At 39.5% G+C, this 20,084-nt stretch overlaps 2 protein-coding genes across 2 annotated transcripts; both read left to right on the top strand.

Moving 5' to 3' along the window:
- Positions 1-1,251: 1,251 nt before the first annotated feature.
- Positions 1,252-13,427, top strand: TMEM9B (TMEM9 domain family member B). The gene is made up of 5 exons (XM_009571901.2): positions 1,252-1,419; positions 2,872-2,963; positions 6,881-6,989; positions 8,597-8,731; positions 12,297-13,427. Exons 1-5 carry the CDS (start codon positions 1,342-1,344, stop codon positions 12,450-12,452), a joined length of 570 nt encoding a protein of 189 aa, XP_009570196.2. The 5' UTR covers positions 1,252-1,341; the 3' UTR covers positions 12,453-13,427.
- Positions 13,428-14,672: 1,245 nt separating this feature from the next.
- On the top strand, positions 14,673-18,526 carry ASCL3 (achaete-scute family bHLH transcription factor 3). The gene is made up of 2 exons (XM_009571801.2): positions 14,673-15,510; positions 17,650-18,526. Exon 2 carries the CDS (start codon positions 17,655-17,657, stop codon positions 18,207-18,209), a length of 555 nt encoding a protein of 184 aa, XP_009570096.2. The 5' UTR covers positions 14,673-15,510; positions 17,650-17,654; the 3' UTR covers positions 18,210-18,526.
- Positions 18,527-20,084: the final 1,558 nt, after the last annotated feature.

Genomic DNA, 20,084 nt, shown 5'->3' on the forward strand with positions numbered 1-20,084 from the left:
AAATTCTGGGAAATTATTATAATACACACCTGTTCCAGGAAATATAATGAATATGCAAGTGGTAGTGTAATAAATAAGTGACCATTTTGTTCCTTGGTGTGCAAGCTAGGTGGAGCTAACCTCCTTGCACCTGGAGCATCAAAATAAACATACCTGCTTTATAATTCTTCTCGAGTTATAGAGTTCTTCCTGAACGTCAAATCCATTTTGATACTTTTGTGTTTTCCTTTAGAAGAACTGCCAGGCAGTGTGGGAGCAACATGTGATCGTAGAATCACTTGGTTTGAAAAGACCTTTGAGGTCGACTCCAACTGTATCCATCCATTATTAAATCATGTCCCTAAGCACTTCATCTACTGATCTTTGAAATGCCTATGCCAACATGCATAGGGATGTTCCATGTTCTTCTCCCAAGTGACAGGATGAGAGGAAACGGCCTGGAGTTGCACCAGGAGAGGTTCACATTGGACATTAGGAAAATTTTCTTCACCAAAAGGGTTCTGGGGCACTGGCACAGCTGCCCAGGGAGGTGGTTGAGTCCCCATCCCCGGAGGTATTTAAAAGACCAGTAGATGAAGTGCTGAGGGATATGATTTAGTAGTGGACAGGTATGTTTGGGATTGATGATCTCAAAGGTCTTTTCCAACCTAGTGATTCTATGATTCTAAGTGGAATATTTTTTTATGTAAGCTAAAGCAGCGTTAAGTTTCATCTAAGTAACTATATTTTTTGAAAGTTAGACAGAATTTCCTTCTGATAGCATGTTTTCTTTCAGTGTTTTTTTTTTTCCCCCCAGGGACTGTTCATTCTTTGGCGATGATAATGTCGTGTGAAGTATGATCTGTGCTGATCAGATATCTCTTCTTCTGTAATCACCTCTGTCCGGAGTCTCTTAACATCTTAAAGGTAAGGTCAGGCAGAGCGGGACCCAGCTCCAAATTAGCAAGGGATTTGACTGTTGTGAAGTTTGTAATAACATTGAAAATAGCCCTTGGGAACTAATGGAATCTGTGTAATATTTCTGGGAAAACTTATACACCTACCTTTAAGTGGGAAACATATTCTGTCTCCAGCTTTTGTCTTATTGCACACGACTGATGGAGCTCGCTCCCTCGTGTCGCCCAGGCCTGACAAAGGACGGCTGCTTTCTAAAACTCCAAATCGAGCCAGAGTTTCTTCGCGGGCACTTTCTGTGTCGGAACGGCCCAGCGGAGGCCCCGTTTCCGGGGGAGGGCGCTGCGGCGGCGGACGCGCCGGTCGCGGGGCGGGCGGAAGGCGGAAGTGATGGCGGCGGGCGGTGCGGGGCGGCGGCGGTGATCGACCCGCGGCCGAGGGGCCGAGATGGCTACCCGCTGCTGGGCGCGCCTCTGCTGGCTGCTGGCGCTGGCCGCTCTGGCGGGGCTGGGCGCCGAGGCCAAGGTGAGCGGGGCGGCGGGGGGGACGGTACCGGGGCCTCCTCTCCTCCGCCCCTCGGGGCCCCCTGACCGCTCCAGCCCCCTTTAGAGGCAAACCGGAGCCGGTGCGAGGAGCGGGGCCTGGGCCCCGCTGTCCCCAGCCTCAAGTTGGTGGCAGTTTGTGCGGTTTCGGAGTGGTGGCCGGGGGCGCCGTGTCCCGAGCTCCCGGATGCCCGCAGGCCGCTTTGAAATCGCGTTTGGGACTGGAACCTCGGCATCTCCGGCAATGGCCGGCAACGTCGTGTCTATTGAGAGTAAAAGTCTTTCCTGTCCAAGTACCCGCCTGTCTGAATTTTCTCCTTTCTGATCATAATCGGCTCTTTGACTTTCCTATGCGACGCCAGAAGCTGCTCAGTGTGTAGTGCAGCCAGCGTTTTCCAGCTGACCTGGACCCACCTCGTGTTACTCTGGCTTGTTTGTTCAGTGTAGAAGTTTATGACCAATACTGCTTAAGACAGTATTTTGTAATGCTGTTAGAAATTGTGTTGAACTTTAGAAAAACCGTGTTTATCCTCTGTCTTTCACTGTTTGCTCAGGTAAGTTATTCTGATTTGGGTCTGAGAATGTTTTCGTCTACTGCTTGCTGACTGTACCTATTCCCTCCTTAGGCTGTTCTGTTCTTGAGCAATTTGCAAAAGGCATGAATTGCCCTATTTTAATATACTACACAAAGTGATCTTTTTCTGACGTTCTGTTCTCCCCAGTGGTAATCTAAATGTTAATTTTGGGTACTATTTCTTTCTCACTGTCCACAACTTAATTCTCCTCGCTTCTTTCTGCAGTGCCAGTTGTTGCTTATGCAAATATTAATTTGTTTCTCAACAACTTGTTTTTACAAGTTACCGTAATTTTTCACATTTACTTTGCTTTTATTCTAAATTCCATTTTTGTACTTTTATCTCTATCTCACAATATCCCACTACTGTTTAAAATGAGAGGGCCGAAGGTTATACTATTTTCTATAGTCGTTTTCTTTACAGAGTTATTTCTCTTGTGGCCAGGGGAGATAGAATTATCCACAGAGGTTTCTTTGCCAGCCTCTATTTGGTTTAACGTTCTTTGATTTGTTTTCAGTTTGTTGCTGTGTCTGTTATACAGGTGTCCCTCATAAGCCGAATAGTTGAGTATACCAACATCAGTAGGTTCTGAATACATGTTTTCTCTGAAAAAGAATGAGCTTAACCTCCAGATTTTTCTTGTGAAGAATGTCTTTCCTATCTAAAATAATAGCTCTGCTTGTGTAGTAATTTTGAAGGGCTGTTCTTAAACTTGAAGAAAATCCTGAGCAAGACTTTTCAAAGATACTTGCAACTAGTTTGTGTTAAGTATTTCATGTATTACGTGAAGAGTGCTTTCTGTATCCTGTTGTGGTTACTGATGATGATGATTTGTTCTAAGCATGATGTTTGTTTTACAGAATTCTGAGGATGTTCGATGTAAATGCATCTGCCCTCCTTACAAAGACCATTCGGGCCATATTTACAACAAAAATGTTTCACAGAAAGACTGGTGAGTGTGTGTGGCATAAAAAATTAGAATGAATCTTACTGATTAAAAGCTTGTTCCATAGTGATTATATGTAAGTCTCCTATGGCTATGCCTGGAGTAACTGTATCTGGTGCATAACTTACTGAAACTTTTCTTTGGTTATTCTAACAAAGGGCAAGGCTTGAAATCCATATTTTTTGCCCTTTCTTCTCTTTTTGTTTGTTTCATTGCAAGTTTATTTATTTAGAGTTGGAAGTAGTAGAAATGAAGAGGGTGTTGTAATTTTAATTCAGTGATTTGAAATGACTTAAAGTCAAGGGAGCATGGCTTTGGAACTAGGACTCAAGAGTATTGTCTCTGCTTTCTCCACTCTTGAAACCCATTCTGTCATTTAGAGACTAGTGTTTCTGGAGATTTCTGTCCCTCAGAATTGCAGCCAGGGAGTGCAGAGACACAGCCTGAGACATCTAACAACGCAGATTTTCAGAGAGAAGAAGTCTTGCATCTCTGTGCCCCAGCAACATGCTCTATTATGTTGTTTAGGTCAGCTATGGCATTTGTCAGACACCTCTACGAGCTGACAACTGGTGTGTTTGGACAGGGATGAGGGGTTGGGGAGGAGAGGGAGATGACAGCAATTTTTCATGTGTGTAATTTCACCCTGAGCATCGTCTGTGTGAATCATACAAATACAACACCATGTTTTAGAGTTGTGTTGTTGTTGGAAGTGCTCAGAGATAAATGTGACATACTCCCTTATATATTATTGACTGTTCCTCAGTTACATTAAGACTTTTAAAAAGATTTTTCAGTCTGATGAGTAGCAGCAGGTTGGCTTCTTGATTATGAAAACTTCATGGCCGAGAAAAATAATTATAGGAATAAAATTAGTGATACAGATATGTATAGAGCTGTGTCTTGACTTGCATTACTTACTGGAGAACTGTGAGAAACAACAGAGTAAATTTCAGTGCAAACTAATAAGCACAAAATGTACTGTCCAATCAAAATTACTGTTCTTGTCCCACATGATTAACTTAACAACATTAGTCCTACTATGACTAAGTTGCAGTGATGAAACATACTGGGAAACCTCCAGCTGCTGCAGACATTTCTGAGTAGCAGTGTTACTGGTTTGATTGTTCGTTACCGCTCTGCAAATAAAAAAACAGGTTTTTTTCAGAGGGTACTGCTTAGTTTGTGCCTTACTAGCAAAAAAGACCGTTTCCCTTTAAATCAATATTGGTACTGATTGAATCATAGAATCATAGAATGACTAGGTTGGAAAGGGCCCACTGGGTCATGGAGTCCAACCATTCCTAAGACTCCCTAAACCATAACCCTCAGCACCTCATCTACCCATCCCTTAGACACCTCCAGGGAAGGTGACTCAACCACCTCCCTGGGCAGCCTGTTGCAGTGCCCAATGACCCTTTCCATGAAAAATTTTTTCCTGATGTCCAGCCTGAACTTCCCCTGGCAGAGCTTGAGGCCATTCCCCCTTGTCCTGTCCCCTGTCACTTGGGAGAAGAGGCCAGCTCCCTCCTCTCCACAACCTCCTTTCAGGTAGGAGGAAAAATTCTTTGAAGGCTTGATTGAATTTATAGTGACAGATACTAATGCATACAGAATGTCAAACATCTCTTTTCTTATCTTAAATCTCGTTTTGTTGAAATCATTTCATGAATGATCATTTAGGAACATTTTATGTCTTTGATATTCTGTTTGAGATGTCTTCTTGCCACTTCTAAACAGCTTGATTGCTAGTTCGCGTGCAATGGACAAATCTGGTGCTGTACTATGGCTTCTGCATAGAGCAAGTGACTTGTTAGTGAGTAGAACTGGCTGATGTGCACGATCCTGTAGGAATTTAGATCATGAGACAAGAGCAAGATGAATTTTTAGTGCCTTTATGAATTATGAACAGTATAATGACCATTTACTGCTGGCTTGTCCAGATATAAAATGAAAATTCAATTTTTAATGTTGAACCTGTAATGTGTATCATGATAGTCTTATTTAGATGCTACAGTTCTTTCAATGGGAGCTGTCTGTTCTTTGGCTTCAGACAGGCAAACAGCACATTCTGCCAATATCAGTACGAGCTGGGGTGTTTCGACACCAATAAAACCATTCACCTTTCTGGACTCGGGTTTGGAATTATTGTAGGCAGTCCCATCCAGATGGACGGTGAACTAGGCAAACATAGTGATGCCTAAGCACTTGCAGGGTTAAAGGTTTGCGGTTGGACTTGATGATCTTAAAGGTCTTTTCCCACCTATGAAATCACTTGGAAAGTGTTGGTACTTGTATTTTGTACTTTGAAAGTGTTGATGGGTAGAGGCCAATTGCAGTGATAGTCATGGATGTGGAGGGAGGTAGGACGCCTTATCTACAAGCTGAACAGACTGGAAATCTGCAGAAGCTGCCCTTCTGACTAGCCTTGCTTGCCTTGGGAGCACTGCTGCCTTGGTGCTGTTTCTGTGGGCACAAGGGAGGAGGTGGTAATGTAGAGGCAGTTGATTGGGGAAAATAATTTAGAAAAGGATTATCCTTTTCTATTTTTTCCTCTAAAATTGCCATGAAATTACAGTCCAAGGAAAAACAACATAAAAATTCTAAGGTTCTGATAGATTTTACACTTCTTAGCAACTTGAAACACTGAACTGGAGGGGAAAAAAGAAGCTGATATCAATATTTGATATACTCATATTAACAGACTTACGATTGTATTTAAGCTACATACAAGCTTTCTGCTATATTTCTGCTGCATATTAGCAAGTTTTCAATCATATGAACAGAAATTGTAGATTGTACTTTGCACGGATTTTTGATTTTGTAGCTTGAATGCTGCACTCCTCCACAGAGAATGTAATTCTAGTGTCAGATGAAAGAAATAAGCCTTGCACTTCCTGCCAGAGGATGTAACCTGACACGCCATAGTTTGTTATGAAGAAGAAATACAAAGAAAACAGAAGAGATGAGTTGATGCCTCGCCATGTGTTTGCAGTGTTGTAATGTAGCCCAGTAGTGTTGAATCCTAGGCTGCTTCTGTCAGTTCAGACCTTTTGTTTCACTGTGCTAACATTGAGTTAACCAGGATAAAGATAAAATACGATTTTTGTTCTGTTGGTGCTCTGCAAGGACCCTGGGATGTGAAGTCTGAACAACCAACCGGAGTCAGCAAAAAGACCAAGATTACATAAATTATTGGTGGAAGCATTTGTCTCATGGCAGCTGGGTTTTGGTGCTGTGGTAAGGTAATAGAGTGTGCATAAGATTTTCAACCATACTTTTTGGCATGGGACAGACTTACATTTTGTAATCTTTTAAGTCAAATTACGTTTTTGCATCCAGGTTCAGTGCTGAAAACTGAATGCTTTTTATTCATGATCTTTTTACTTCAAGAAACAACCTATCTGACTCCTTTTTTTTTTTTTTTAAATTTATTTTTTTCAATGTCCGTAACTTGTGGTGTCAAGAAAAAAGAATCTGCCTTTAAGTAGTTGAAGGATAGAAGAAGGTTCTTCTGAGTATGATGAAGAAAGAAATTTATAGCTGGAATTTACTTTCATCCATGATGTCAGCATCGAATGATGCATTTATGCTGGGATTCATATCTTTGGACTTGTTATGCTAACAGCTTTAATACTTTCACTGAAAAATGAAAACATTATTTTGAGTTAGAAAGGTCTTAAAACCTGTGCAGCAACTTGTCAATAGGTGAGTTTATTGTTAGGTAAAATAATTGTGGAATAGTCATTTTGAAATAGTGATTTATTTCAGTCTTTTTAAAATCTTGGAAACCTATAGTTTAGAACAGCTGAACTGAAGCAAAAGTGACTTCTCAGCTTATGCAGGTGGTTTCCACGTGTGTAGTAGAGCGAGTAAGCTGAAACCAGCTCAGGACTGACTAAGCAGTTTCTGTCTTTTTCCAGTGACTGTCTTCATGTGGTTGAGCCTATGCCTGTCCCTGGACCTGATGTAGAAGCATACTGTTTACGTTGTGAATGCAAATATGAAGAGAGGAGCTCAGTCACAATTAAGGTAAATAAAGTAATTCTGTTGGCATACATTAAATCAACTGATTAGTATATCTGTCTTTTAGAGAAATATTCTTCTTAAAAGGTAAAATTTTCTAAAGTGGCCTAAGATTTAATGTTTTTTCATGATGGTTGCTCACAGTTGACCTTGAGTAGTAAAAATAGCATCAAACTACAGCTGAACAGGTGGGCTTGAGGTGCTTTATTGAAGATGTCCAGTTTTTTAGATTAAGCTTTACACCTTGCTGAAATTCTGAGTGTTCTAGGGCATTTTATCAAGCTTTGTACTTTATGCTTGTTATTATTTTAGAGGGCCTGTCGTTATTCAACTGTCTTACTTGCTTGCTATAAATTTTCTTTGTACATTGGCAAGCTAAAAGGAGCAAATTTGTCCATATTTGCTCTAACAGATGATTTCTGTGTTCTTTACATTCTTGTCCTATTGGAGCCATTGGTCCCTGGCTGAGGTGACGAGATTATGCAGTGCATCTTTTTCTTTTTTTTGTAACAGACTCCTTTTCTTTTGTCTGTTGGAAGTTTGATATTTCTTTTTGCCTTCCCATTTTTCTTGGTGACTGAATGCAGAACTATGCTGGAGAAGGGATACCATTCGTGAGCACCCGATTTGTTACCCCATTTTAATGGTCAACCTGAACAGTTCATAGAATCGCGGAGTAGTCTGGGTTGGAAGGGACCTTAAAGATCATCCAATTCCAACCCTGCTGCCATGGGCAGGGACACGTCCCACTAGATCAAGCTGTTCAAGGCCCCATCGAACCTGGCCTTGAACACTTCTAGGGAGGGGCTATCCACAACTTGCCTGGGCAACCTGTGCCAGTGTCTCACCAGCCTCATCATGCAGAATTTCTTCCTAGTATCTAGTCTAAATCTTCCCTCTCCAATTTAAAGCCATTCCCTCTAGTGCTATCACATCATGCCCTTGTAAAAAGTCTCTCCCCAGCTTTCTTGTAGGCCCCCTTCAGATACTGAAAGGCTGCTATAAAGTCTCCCCAAAGCCTTTTCTTCTCCAGGCTGAACAACCCCAACTCTCCCAGCCTGTCCTCATAGCAGATGTGCTCCAGCTCTCTGAGCATCTTTGTAGCCCTCCTCTGGACCCATTCCAACAATTCCATATCCTTATGTAGTGAATTCCAGAACTGGACACAATATTCCATGTGAGGTTTAACAAGAGAGGAATAGAGAGGCAGAATCACCTCCCTTGACCTGCTGGCCACGCTTCTTTTGATGCAGCCCAGGATATTCTGGGCTATGAGTGTACATTGCCAGCTCATGTCAAGCTTCAGTTGACTTGGTTGAGGTGAGATTTATAACGCCAAGTTTTAAGGGGGATGGCATAAGATTTTGCAAAAGGCCTCACTAAGAGAAATTGTTTCAAGCTGACATCTGTCTGGCACAAACCCTTTTAATTCTGGGTTGTATTTTGGTGTGTTTTCTTCTGTTCATGGGTTTTAAGTCATCTGGTGATGCTACAAAGGATCAACAGGCTCATCACAAACTTTGCATGTGCTCTTGTTTTGGTCCTTGCTGCCTGCTTGAGAGACTCTGGGAGAATGTCACAATTCTAGCATAAACTGTGACTGCATTGTCTAGGTTACAATCATCATATACCTGTCTATTTTGGGCCTACTTCTTCTGTACATGGTGTACCTTACATTGGTGGAACCTATACTGAAGAGACGCCTCTTCGGACATTCACAGCTAATACAAAGCGATGAAGATATTGGGGTAAGTTCACCAGACTGCTTGTGTACTTTAATATAAAAATTGGGATGGTTAGTTGTCAAATAACTATTTGAGATGAGCATGGGGTTTTTTTGCCAGGCAGTGTAAATGCTTTTCCTCAGGGGAGAAGAAAAGAAAGCTGTATGATGACTTCTGTGAAGCCACTCTTCCCTTTTTTGCTGGGCTGGAAATTAGTGAGATGAGGACTGTTTTGGGTATCCTAGGTCTAGGCACAGATTACTTTCTTAGAGAAGAAACAGAATAGGGGTGGAAGTACGCATATGTAGGAGGTTCAGCTTAAGCGTTAATGATCTGTACAGTCTTGCCAGTGATCACATTTATGCAAATTGCTTACTGCTTAGATTTCTCTCTACAAAAAGAAAGTAGAGGGGTTGCATCTTCTGTCACTCCAGTTTAAATTTGTTATAAGAAATTATTATAGTGAAGTAAAATAGTTACTGATGCTGAAATAATTTCTTAGTATTACGGCTAGAAACTGGAATGTGACAGTATATTCCAACAGATCAGAACAGCCTTTTTTGGGGGAGGAAAGTGGGAGTATTCCATTAGTGACTTGGTTTCCTGTCATTACTGGCCTTCCCAATCTTCAGCTCAGTGTTTTTGACTTCTAATGAAAATGGAACAAAATTGTCTTCAGTACCATTGCAAGAAGGGAGCGTAAGACCTTATAAAACCTTGCGTGGGAAGGAGCAAGACACTTCAGTACCAAATCAGTGTGAATAAGGAATGCTGGTTGGTGGGTGTAGGTCAGCTGTATTGAAGGGAGACGTAGAATAGTATAAAGATATGATCTATGGCTTTGCATCTGATGAATCTGTGTGCATCTGAACATTATGAACCTGCATGCTTGGGAGGAGTCAAAGTACTGTGAGGAAAGTTTTCTAAAGTGGCAGCTGAGTTGGCGGCAAAGCATCAGTGTTGAACCACCCAAACTGATAACACAGTTCTGAAGTCTCAGTATCTATGTGCTTTCTATATCAAGCCCTCAAGCAGGAGGAGTAAATAACTTTATTCCTGGTGAAATGAAATTATGATGACAATTTTTTTAAAAATCTGTTTAAAAGCCCTGTAGTTCTGATTGCCTGTTGCTTCAATGACTTCATAGATCACAAGGTATCAAAACCGGTAAATGCTATGCTCTGTTATGCTGTGTATCTGCAGATTTCAATGTGAGTTGCACTCAGTTTCACAAGCTGTTTTTGGTTTGGGAGTGACACCCATCATTCCGAGTAAACAGAGAAAATGCATATTTTTCAGTTCAATACTCTTCTCATCAACAGTGGCCACATTACCTATCTTGACTTATTAAAGGTGTTTTTCTTCTGCAGGGAGGGATATTAAGTGTTCAGAATAAAGTGTTTTCCTAGATAATAGCTTTTGTCAGCTGTGCCTTCTTTATTTACTTTGATTTCACAACAAAAATAGGAGATTGTTACCCAAGTTTCAGCTAAAATTGTGTGGAGTGAAGGTTCTTTGGACAGAGGTGTACTACTGCTGTTACGTCCCACTGTTTCTGCACTTCCTTTCGTATTATGTGGAGTCATATTTCAAATGTCTTTGTATTGACATCTTAAGATTTTCCCAGTCTCTTCAAGGAGGATACTGGGGGTTTTGCTTTTTTTTTTTTTTTTTTTTAGAAAGGAGGGATTTGAGTGACCCTTTTTCTGTCTGCATTCCTAGAGAAAATTGGGCAGACTACTACTGGAATTAAATGAACTTGTGCTGTATTCTGTAGCTCAGACAATTTTTTTTTTAATGATTTTATACCTTAGATAAATTATATTAATACCTCCAGATCTGGGTTGGAATCTCCTGATTGCGGGTGGAAGAGTGAAATAAGTCCCATGGCAGAGCTCAGGTTAACTGTAGAATGAATTTACTTTAAAATTTAGATCCATCTTAACCACTTTCCTGTTCTACTGTAACCACTATTGTGACCATTACCTGTGCTTGTGGAGTCACTAGTGCTTATCTCTGCAGTGGTGGTTGGAAAAAAAAGCACTGCAGGTCCTTGCTTAATTCATGTTGCTCCTTCGCTGTTTGTCCTCCTTCTGTGACAGTGAATGTGAAATACTTTCCCCATCCTTGCCTTTCCTCTTGCAAGTTCTTGAGGTATTGGTCCTTGTCACGCTTACTGTGTACATCAATTTTATTCCTGACTTTCAAGCCAGTATGTTCCTTTGTTTTTGTTGCCCATTGATGGCAGTGGAAACTGATGAATGTAAGCCACTTCCGTAGACCTCTTTCCTTTAAGTTCTGTTTTTCCCTTGTTATCTACACAGAAATTGGCAGTAGCATATCTTTGAACTGAGATCATTCTTTATCAGGAAAGCAGTACTATCTAACTCATGCTGCGCTCTCCCTTCCACGATATCTTTTATATTAGAAATGTGTTGCTATTGTGTTTTTTGTTTTCCTATGAATGAAGTGATTTGTCACCTGTTAACTGCCCATTCTAGGTCTGTCAAACTGCATAATTTTTTAGGTCAGATTATAGCTCTTTGGGTCAGGGATTGTCTCTTGTTCTCTGTGAGCATATTTCTTAGCCTAATGAGTCTCATGGGTGGCTTTTGGATTTGTAGGCATCACTTCAGAGAGTATCATTAATGTTAATCTCTACTGTACTACTAAGAATTATCTAGACAGGCATATCACAAAGTAACCCTTAATGTAAATGTCTTTGAAAACGGGAAAGAAAAAAAAGGATGTGAAGTGTAGACATGCAAACCCCCAGTTATTTAATACAGGACATAATTATGTTAGTTTTAATTATGCATTGTATACGTGATGCTTTCTGACATAGCTTTAGCAACATGACTTTGTCCAAGACAATTTGATAGTCAAATAAGAAGTATGTTTCCAACTCTTACTATTTATTACTTGGTTATATTTTTTAGAAGAAAATAAAGCTTTGCAGGTACTGTTAGAGTAAATATTAAACAAGCACTCAGTTTGTCGTTTAGCTCTGTCACTTAAACAGCTGTATTGACACTGTGCTTTTAGACAGCTTAGTACAATAGGTTTAGTTTGGTAAACATCAGAGTGTGTTGGTTTTATATAGAAGCTATGTGTGAACATCAGAACTGCCTGATGGTAAATAGCCAGGACCTTGCAGAAAACTGACTCTTTAATTCAGTTTTAAGGTGAAGTGCATTCAGGACAGCAACAAGGAGGCTCCCAGTATGTTGGTCTGTTCTAGGTGTCTGTCCCATCTGCTCTTAATGGATGCAAGACTGTGGTTCTGATGTTGCAGCTCACCACAATGTCTCTGGGCAGCACATAGCTGTTTGAAAGTACAATGAAGTTTGGTCTGTTTGGAAAACCTGTGGAAGTTACTTTGAATGAGAAATTGAAGTACAGTTCTAACTATTCAAAAACTTGCTTGGTCATTATTACTGACCATCCTGTTGAAACACATTGTTTAACTGAAAAAAAACCAAAATGAAAAAAACCCTCCACATCCTTTGGAATGCAACAACAAAAAAGACTAATGTAATTGCTCGGTGGAGTTGTTAAAACCTAGCTAATGATTTTTTTTTCATTGCAGGATCACCAGCCTTTTGCAAATGCACATGATGTGCTGGCTCGTTCTCGAAGCCGTGCCAATGTGTTGAACAAAGTGGAGTATGCCCAACAGCGCTGGAAGTTACAAGTCCAAGAGCAACGCAAATCTGTCTTTGACCGTCATGTGGTACTGAGTTAACTGTGTCTCAGTAAAATAACTCCAGGAAAGTAAAGTGAACTAACTGAAAGAGCTGATTTGCGTCTTCCTGATCCTGCCAATTCAGAAGTGTTTCCTTGAATGGTTCATTCTTGATTTAAATAAAATGAATAAAAAAAGTATTTGAACTTTTAAAGAATGTACTGGAATGGAGACAATTTAAAAACATTAGTTAAACAAAAGCTAAAATCTTTACATTTTCAAATGGCTTTTACTAACAAAACTGAAAAGAAAACAAATCCTAAGATATCTTGGGTTGCCACTGTGGAACTTTAGTTATGGTTGTGACTCTATGGTGGTTTTTAACTATGTATTTCTCTCTACTATTTATGTGGTTAAAAAGTACCCGGGAACACAGTAATTACTTGCAACTCACTGATCACTTTATGTAAAGACCTTTTGTAAATATGTTTGGATTTTCTGCTATTAGTAGGTATTGGAAATCTAAATCTTGCACTGTAGTTTTCATATCAGAGAATGAAATCCTGACTGGCTGTATTCATCATTTGGTTTCATGCACTCATACTTTCAAGATGCTTGTATGTCAAGTGATGTTTGCAGATTTAAGGCAAAACTTAAATGGACACTGATTCTTTGAGCTGCATACTGAAAGTACTGTGATGTAGATAAACTAAAATGCAGTGCATATCAAGGCAGTGTTGGCATTTTGTTCTAATTTGCTTTGATAGCTTAATATATGTATGTGTAAGATATCTCTTAAAAAAATCTTTTCCCTTTCTTTTCATGGGTGAAGTCTCAGGAGTTAGTATACAATGAAATATTTATTATAAAAATCTTTCTGCATTTGTTTGAATTAATGGTGTAAGGCACATGCTTTATCTAGCACCTGTCATCTTGGGATTTAGGTGTATTTTCTTATCTGTGGTTCTGTACTTATCTCTCTTAAGAGGTATATGGTTGCTAGATGACTAACTTTCCTATATCCCCTTTGGAATGTAACAATTAAAGATAAAACTGATTTTTGAAAAGTGCATGTGCATTATCTGTATGTCATCATTTTTCTCCCTCATTTCCCTGCATGTAAATTCCATCTATAAAAGCACTTCTCTGAAAATGCGTCAAAGTAGAAATATGTACTTGTTCAGTGCGTAGATAAAGGAAAAGAAGGCTTACCAAATTGCTAACTGAAAAAATTTTTAATCCCTCACTCAAATTTAGCCATACATATGTAGTTACGTTATTGTCTTATACAGCTTTCAGTTCCTAAGTGGATAGAAGTGCTAAATGGAGGGTACTACATGTTGCCAGGTGCAGTTTTGGCTTGCTTAGTTCACAGCCTGGGAGACAAAGTAGCATGGGAAATAACCAGTACCAGCACACCTGCTGCAACAGAGGTGGTAACACAGTTGCCCCGTAACAGCCTTTGCACTGACTGCAGCTCTTTCACAGATGCAGAGCTTCGTTCTCTTGTCAATCCTGTACTCTTCCAAAAACTGACTTAATCTGGAATTATAATGGGTGTGTTATTGGTGAAGGCAGAGTGTTATTTCTTTTTAAAAGAAAAAAAGGCACAAAGTGTATTGACAGGACAAAAAAAAAAAAATCCAGACTTTGATTCAGTTACTGTGTTCAACATCCCACTTCGATGCATCAATAACTGGTTATGACAATGATGTGTCTAAGGTCCCCTGAAGAAAAATAATGTAACTTGATTGTTCAATACATGCCTGTTTACCCGTTCTAGCAGATGTTCTACCTTTTGGCTGCCTTTCTAAGGCCTGAAGCTGGCCTGGGAAGGAGGGTGCAGAATACAGCATTGTTGTGGCCCCACACATGGACAGCAGAAGCGGAAAGCTTTTTTTGATGGCTGACTGTTCCAGGAAGACAAGACCGGGTGTGTGTAGCTATCTTGGTAGTAGATCAAGTGTTTGTAATCTTACAGTGTATTCTGAAAATTTTTAGCTGAACTGATTTGGGTTTGGATTTTTTGTGTGGTTTTACTTCGGTCAATGCAAGGGCCAAATAGTGAGATGGTCTAAAGTATCACGGTAATCCTGTAAAATGTGGGAGTTTTGAAGTTATATGTCCTATTTCCTTGCACCTGTACGACTGGACAGCTGTATCCTGATATGTGTGGCATCTGTACTGATATACATATGATTATACAGACTGATTACAGATTGCTCTATACTGTATTTCTAAGTTTAAGCAAGACTTTAAAATGTTTGTCTTGTTACTGATTCCTCACTGATATCAAATCTTGTCATTTCTACCTCCATAAATACCTGTTATATAGTGTTGCACTACTTAACACTCTGAGAATTTCCCAAAATTGCAGATATAATGAAGATTAAATTTAAGGATATTAGTATCCTCATCTCTAATCTGGAGACAGTTCTGTCACAAGTATCTTCTAAATAAATGCTGATCTTTCTGTGTTTAAAATGAAGCTATGAAAATTAGTTTGCTTATGTCTCGATGGTACACATTTAACTGAACTCTAGTCGATTGTTATATTTAGACATTAAAGTACAAAATGCCAATAAATGAAAATACTGCTCTGGTAAACTGTAACAGAATACATGCAGGAAGTAAACAAAGTACTTTTTCAGGTGAGTTGGTTGTTTTCAATAGAGTTTTAAAATTTCTAGCCCGTAATGCCAAGTTTTGTTGCCATTATAGCTGTGGTGTGGGTGGAAAAGCCAAACCAGAAATGAGCAGATCTAACTGTAGGCTACTTTGCATGCTGTCAATTGACTATAAATTGTAGCACTCATTGACTCAGCGGAACAAACTACATAATTCAGGTAAGAGACATGTGTGTTGCTGTATCTAGCAACAGATCTTCACTGAATGATAAGCAATGTTTTTGTAAATCACTTCTAGCAGGTATTCAGTAACAGTGCTTCCGTAGATTTTTAATGAATCCTGTTTAATATGATCTCCTATTAAATAAGGTATAAGGAAAAATGAACATTAACTTATTTTTTTAATGTCATTCAGATATTTCCAGGTATTATTCATCAGTCTTAAAATAGCACGTCTTGTTTCCTTGGATTTTGCTTTCGTCTGAAGATTGGTGAGTCTCTAGTCTAAAAGGAGAATGATTGTCACACTTGCATTTTGCACTTTGTGCAGGTAGTGAGGCAGCAGATAACTTTTTTTGTAATGCTGTTATGCGGCAGAAGTGTTAGGACTAGGTACAAGTATTGCAAGTATCTTTTCTTGAGGGGTTGAGTTGATTTTAGTTTCTTGCTCTGTTGTGATGTTTTGCTCTAAAGATTTTTTCTGCTGTATTACAGAATTGTTCCCTCAGACAATATTGTCGTTAGCAGTAGAAAGTTTTTTTAGACTATAACAACTTATGTAAATAGAAAAGGGAAAGATGACTACTATTTCCCTTTTGTAATGAGTGTGTATTATCACCTCGGATTTTCTGCATGTAAAATGGATGTGTGTTCATGCTTTCAGCCTGTCTATGGAAGCACCTATTTAAGATGCATGTGACTCTTGTCTAACAGCATGCTAGGAATGAATTCTTAACTCATAGGATTTCTGCTGAGATCTGTGTGCATTAGAGAGACAACACTGAATACAGAGGCTTTGATAGAATATATTGTGAGGATATATCCATGCTGAGTAAGAAAATCTCTCTGTATTAAATGTAGCAGGTATGAAGTCATTAGAAAACATTAAAATATCTTCATATCCTTGTGAAGGATTAAGGGAATCCCATTTATGTTATGGAACTGTGATCAGAACATTTGAAGCTTTGTGAGGTGTTTTTAAGCATGTGATCTAGGTGTTTCTAGTAAGCTAGTTTAATTTTCCAGTGTGTTTTCCACTGTAGAGAGTGTAATATAACCAAAGTGTTACAGACAGCAATGTATAGATGTGGAAGGGGATGGTGAATTAAGAGCATTTTTTTTTGATAGATTATGTGTAGGCAAGTATTGCTTGCAATTTGTAAGCATGGATCACAGTAATTCTTCAGAAATTGACTAGTTATTTAAAATTTATTTTTAACTAGCTATTAGGTAACAATCAGTACAGTTATGCTGATATTTAAGTGTTTGAATACTGATATTGGGAAGGCACTGTAATGTGGCTTCCTATGAAACACCCCAAGATTATCATTCTAATAAATGTATGAGGATGATGTGAGTAGTTATGGCTGCTGTAATGCTGCCCTGAAGAGAGGATATGTGGTTTTAGTAAGCCAGTCTGAAGGGTCGAGCACAACTGCACAGGGACAGCTTGGTGTAGGGACAACTCTGACCCTGACTATAAGCCTAACCATAAGCCTAACCCTAACTGTAATGGCTCCCTGTGGAGAGTTGTCTCTTCCCACTGTTTGAGTTATAGGTTTCTAGCAGTGCCCTGATGACTGTGTGCAGCCCCTTCTTAGTAAAATAATTCATAATTGGAACGATATTAATCAGACATGCATTTTTTCCTTTTATAACTGATTATTTCCTAATCCTCTGTGTATTTCATATGTGTTTAATCTGCAGGTGAGTGCAGAAGGAGCAGAGGGCCCAGAGTTGTTCGGTTGAGCAGAGATTCATCCTTTAAACCTTTTGTAAAACTATTTATGTAGAATGGATGTAATACCTGACAGACATAAAATTGAGATCCATTCCCTGCACAAGTTTTCCATCTAATTAAGATAGTATAGTGAATGTGACATCAAATGAATAGAGAGAAAAGATAATTAGTCTTGGAGGCTTTTTGGTGTGGATAGGGAGTCTGTTACTGGAATTGTATATTTAATTTTTTTTCAGGGAGGAGGAGCGGGAGGTGTGGAGAGAATGTCTCAAATGTTGACCTGATTTGTTTATTGTCTGTAGAGATGTAAGTTCTTCTGGATTTGGAGAAAGCTAGACCTATGTGGAGTGCACAAAGTTAGATTTTCTTCGTTTCTAAGGCTGAGGTGAAAGGACTGTTTGCTGTTTCCTTAGGAAGCTTTAGTGGCTTTATTTTCTTAAAATCGGTTGTGAATTATTTTAATCAGTGTTGCTGACTTGCACTTTCTCTTATTTTTGAATGAGACATTGTCTGCTCTGTGTAATGATCTTACAATGCAGTTCTGAAATGTCAGAAATGTCTTCAGTCTTTCCTGGAAAATGCCAGTAAAGCCAAGTGTTGGTAAGTCCGGGTGAGTTTTTTACTCTTCAGAAAGAGTTGTTCAAACTATTATTTAATTATGCATTTCCAGGTTAAATGCAGAACCTGATGGATGGCAAAAGCTACTCTAACCTCATGGACAAGTTGTCCATCTGTACTGAGACTCAGCGCATACAGCTGGCTAGGCCTTTCTGTGCCGACCCAGTGGTTGCGTTTCATGTGTACCCAGAAACACCAAAGCAGATCACTTGCTCTGAAGATTTGTCATTTCTTCCTTTCATGTCTGAGCATCTCTTCACAGAAAACTTCTACAGTGAACCCTGCACCTTTCCCTACCAAGTGCCCGATTCCAGTTATCGCAGAAGTGAGTACTCCTATGGGCCGGCTTTCATCAGAAAGAGGAATGAGAGGGAAAGACAGAGGGTTAAATGTGTCAATGAAGGCTATGCTAAACTGAGGCATCACCTACCTAAGGAATACTTGGAGAAACGGCTCAGCAAAGTAGAGACACTCCGTGCTGCAATAAAATACATTAGCTACCTCCAATCTGTTCTGCACAGTGATTCTGTGGTGACAGAAAAAAATGTCATGGAGCCAAGCCAAGCACCTAAAGCAATTAACAAACAAAGCCAGTTCTTGAAGACGATCTAAACTGCTCCAACGAATCAAAAGGTGTCCTGTCTGGGAACCCAGTAGCCACTGTATTATTAATGTGTGCACGTTCCTACCATATCTTAGGAGCAGATCATAGCATATTTTGGTATTAGCCTGCAGAAAAGAGCTCTAGTTTTACAGATAGTAACTACATTTAGATACGAAAAAGACAACTGGGGAAACCTCACAGAAGCGTGTAAGTTAATTCACAGAAATCGGAAAAGATTTAAAAAATTGTCACCAAACTAAAATGTAATACCTATACATTTGCAGTAACTATGTATCATCACAATCTGCATGCTTTAAAATAAAGTCTTTCCAGTGATGGGACTGAGATTCCTCTCATTTTCTGTTATGTTACTGGTTTACATGCTCGCTTTTAAAAGATTATTGGCCTAATTGCCAGTGTTTCTCTTAAAAAGCCTTTTTAAAGTTTCCCAAGAATGTTGTTAGGTGCCAACAGGTAGGATAACTTGGTTTAAAAGGGGGAAAATAAAAGGAGGGTGGCAGCTTTCTATGGTTACTGAGCATAAGAAGAGCGTAACATCTTGCAGTGCTGTTCTATCTGTTTTCTTATTAATGAATATTTTAATCCCATTAAAAACTATTGAGTTAGCTTAATTTCTAGTGAAAATTGGATTCTTCTTCAGCTGTCAGTGCCCTTAAAAATTACCAGGACTGTTCAGACATACACAGTATAAGGAGGATTGACAAGGTCTTGGCCTTGGGTGCTGGAGGCGGGAATATCCTGCAACAGAAATGTTCCAAGATTTTTGGTGGTAATGGTTGAGGTCTGAGGTGGTCTTTCTGAACCTCCCAGCCTGTTCCTCTGTACCAGTGATGGTTTCAGCTTAGTGATATAGCATAGATTTATGTAAAGATGGTGAAGAGAGTTTGGGTCATAAGTGGCATTAACATTTGCTGTATGTAAGGGAATTGTGTTATTGATACAAAACAACAATTCTGCCTCTCAGAAGCAGAGAGCAGGTAATCTGTGTGTGCAGACTCCCAAGTGCTGTATCCTTGTCCTTAATTGCGATCATCCCTTCTGTTATTCTATTCTGGTATTTTTGACGTGCCCTTTGCAGAAAAAGTGTATAATTTATTAATCCCTCCCATTTATTGTGAAAAAGGAAAGTTTGTAAAGCAGTTTGACGTCAGTTTGTCTCAGCTTCAACCTTTCTGTCTGCATTTCAAACCAATTTATTTATCACACCCTCTGGTGGTGGGCTTTTTTTTCCTGAATCTGAACCACAGCTTTGTATGATGCTATTTTTTTGCCCTGCAATAGTTAGCAGAAAACCTAGAGGACACTGCACCTTCTTATAATCCCTTCTCTGTCCCTGCAGTCTTTCAGTGCAATATCTAGGTCAATGGGGAGCGGAAAATTTAGCAGATGTGTGGCAACGACTCTCTGTAGTTGTGTTCCACTGTTTTTTTAACTGGTGAGGTCGGGATGTCCAATGCTGGCAGTAATGACTGACAACCTCCATAGCAACTAGGAAACACTGGCAGCAAATGGCTTCCTGCGTCAAACAGGCAAAAGGGCAAGATTTCTGCATCAGGACTAAATCCAAATTGACCAAATGTAGTGTTATCAATAGCTGGTAAGTTTGAAACAGTGTGAGTCGAAGTACTTGCAGTTATCTAGAGAAAAAAATACTTCAGTGTTGTGCAACTGCCTTGTCAGTACCCTGTTTTATACAGAAATAGGAGACCCGGCTCTCAGTGGTAACAGCACAGAATGGGTTTAAAATGTGCTTTAATGTAGAGTTGACAATTGCATCTCTTCACTAAGTGTTACTGATTCCATTGTTAGTTTATACGAGAGGAGTTTGTGCAGTTGTGAAACAAGTGAATATATTGTGTTGA

This window comes from Cuculus canorus, chromosome 5 (genome assembly GCF_017976375.1).
Source record: "Cuculus canorus isolate bCucCan1 chromosome 5, bCucCan1.pri, whole genome shotgun sequence".
In the NCBI taxonomy this organism is placed as follows: Eukaryota; Metazoa; Chordata; class Aves; order Cuculiformes; family Cuculidae; genus Cuculus; species Cuculus canorus.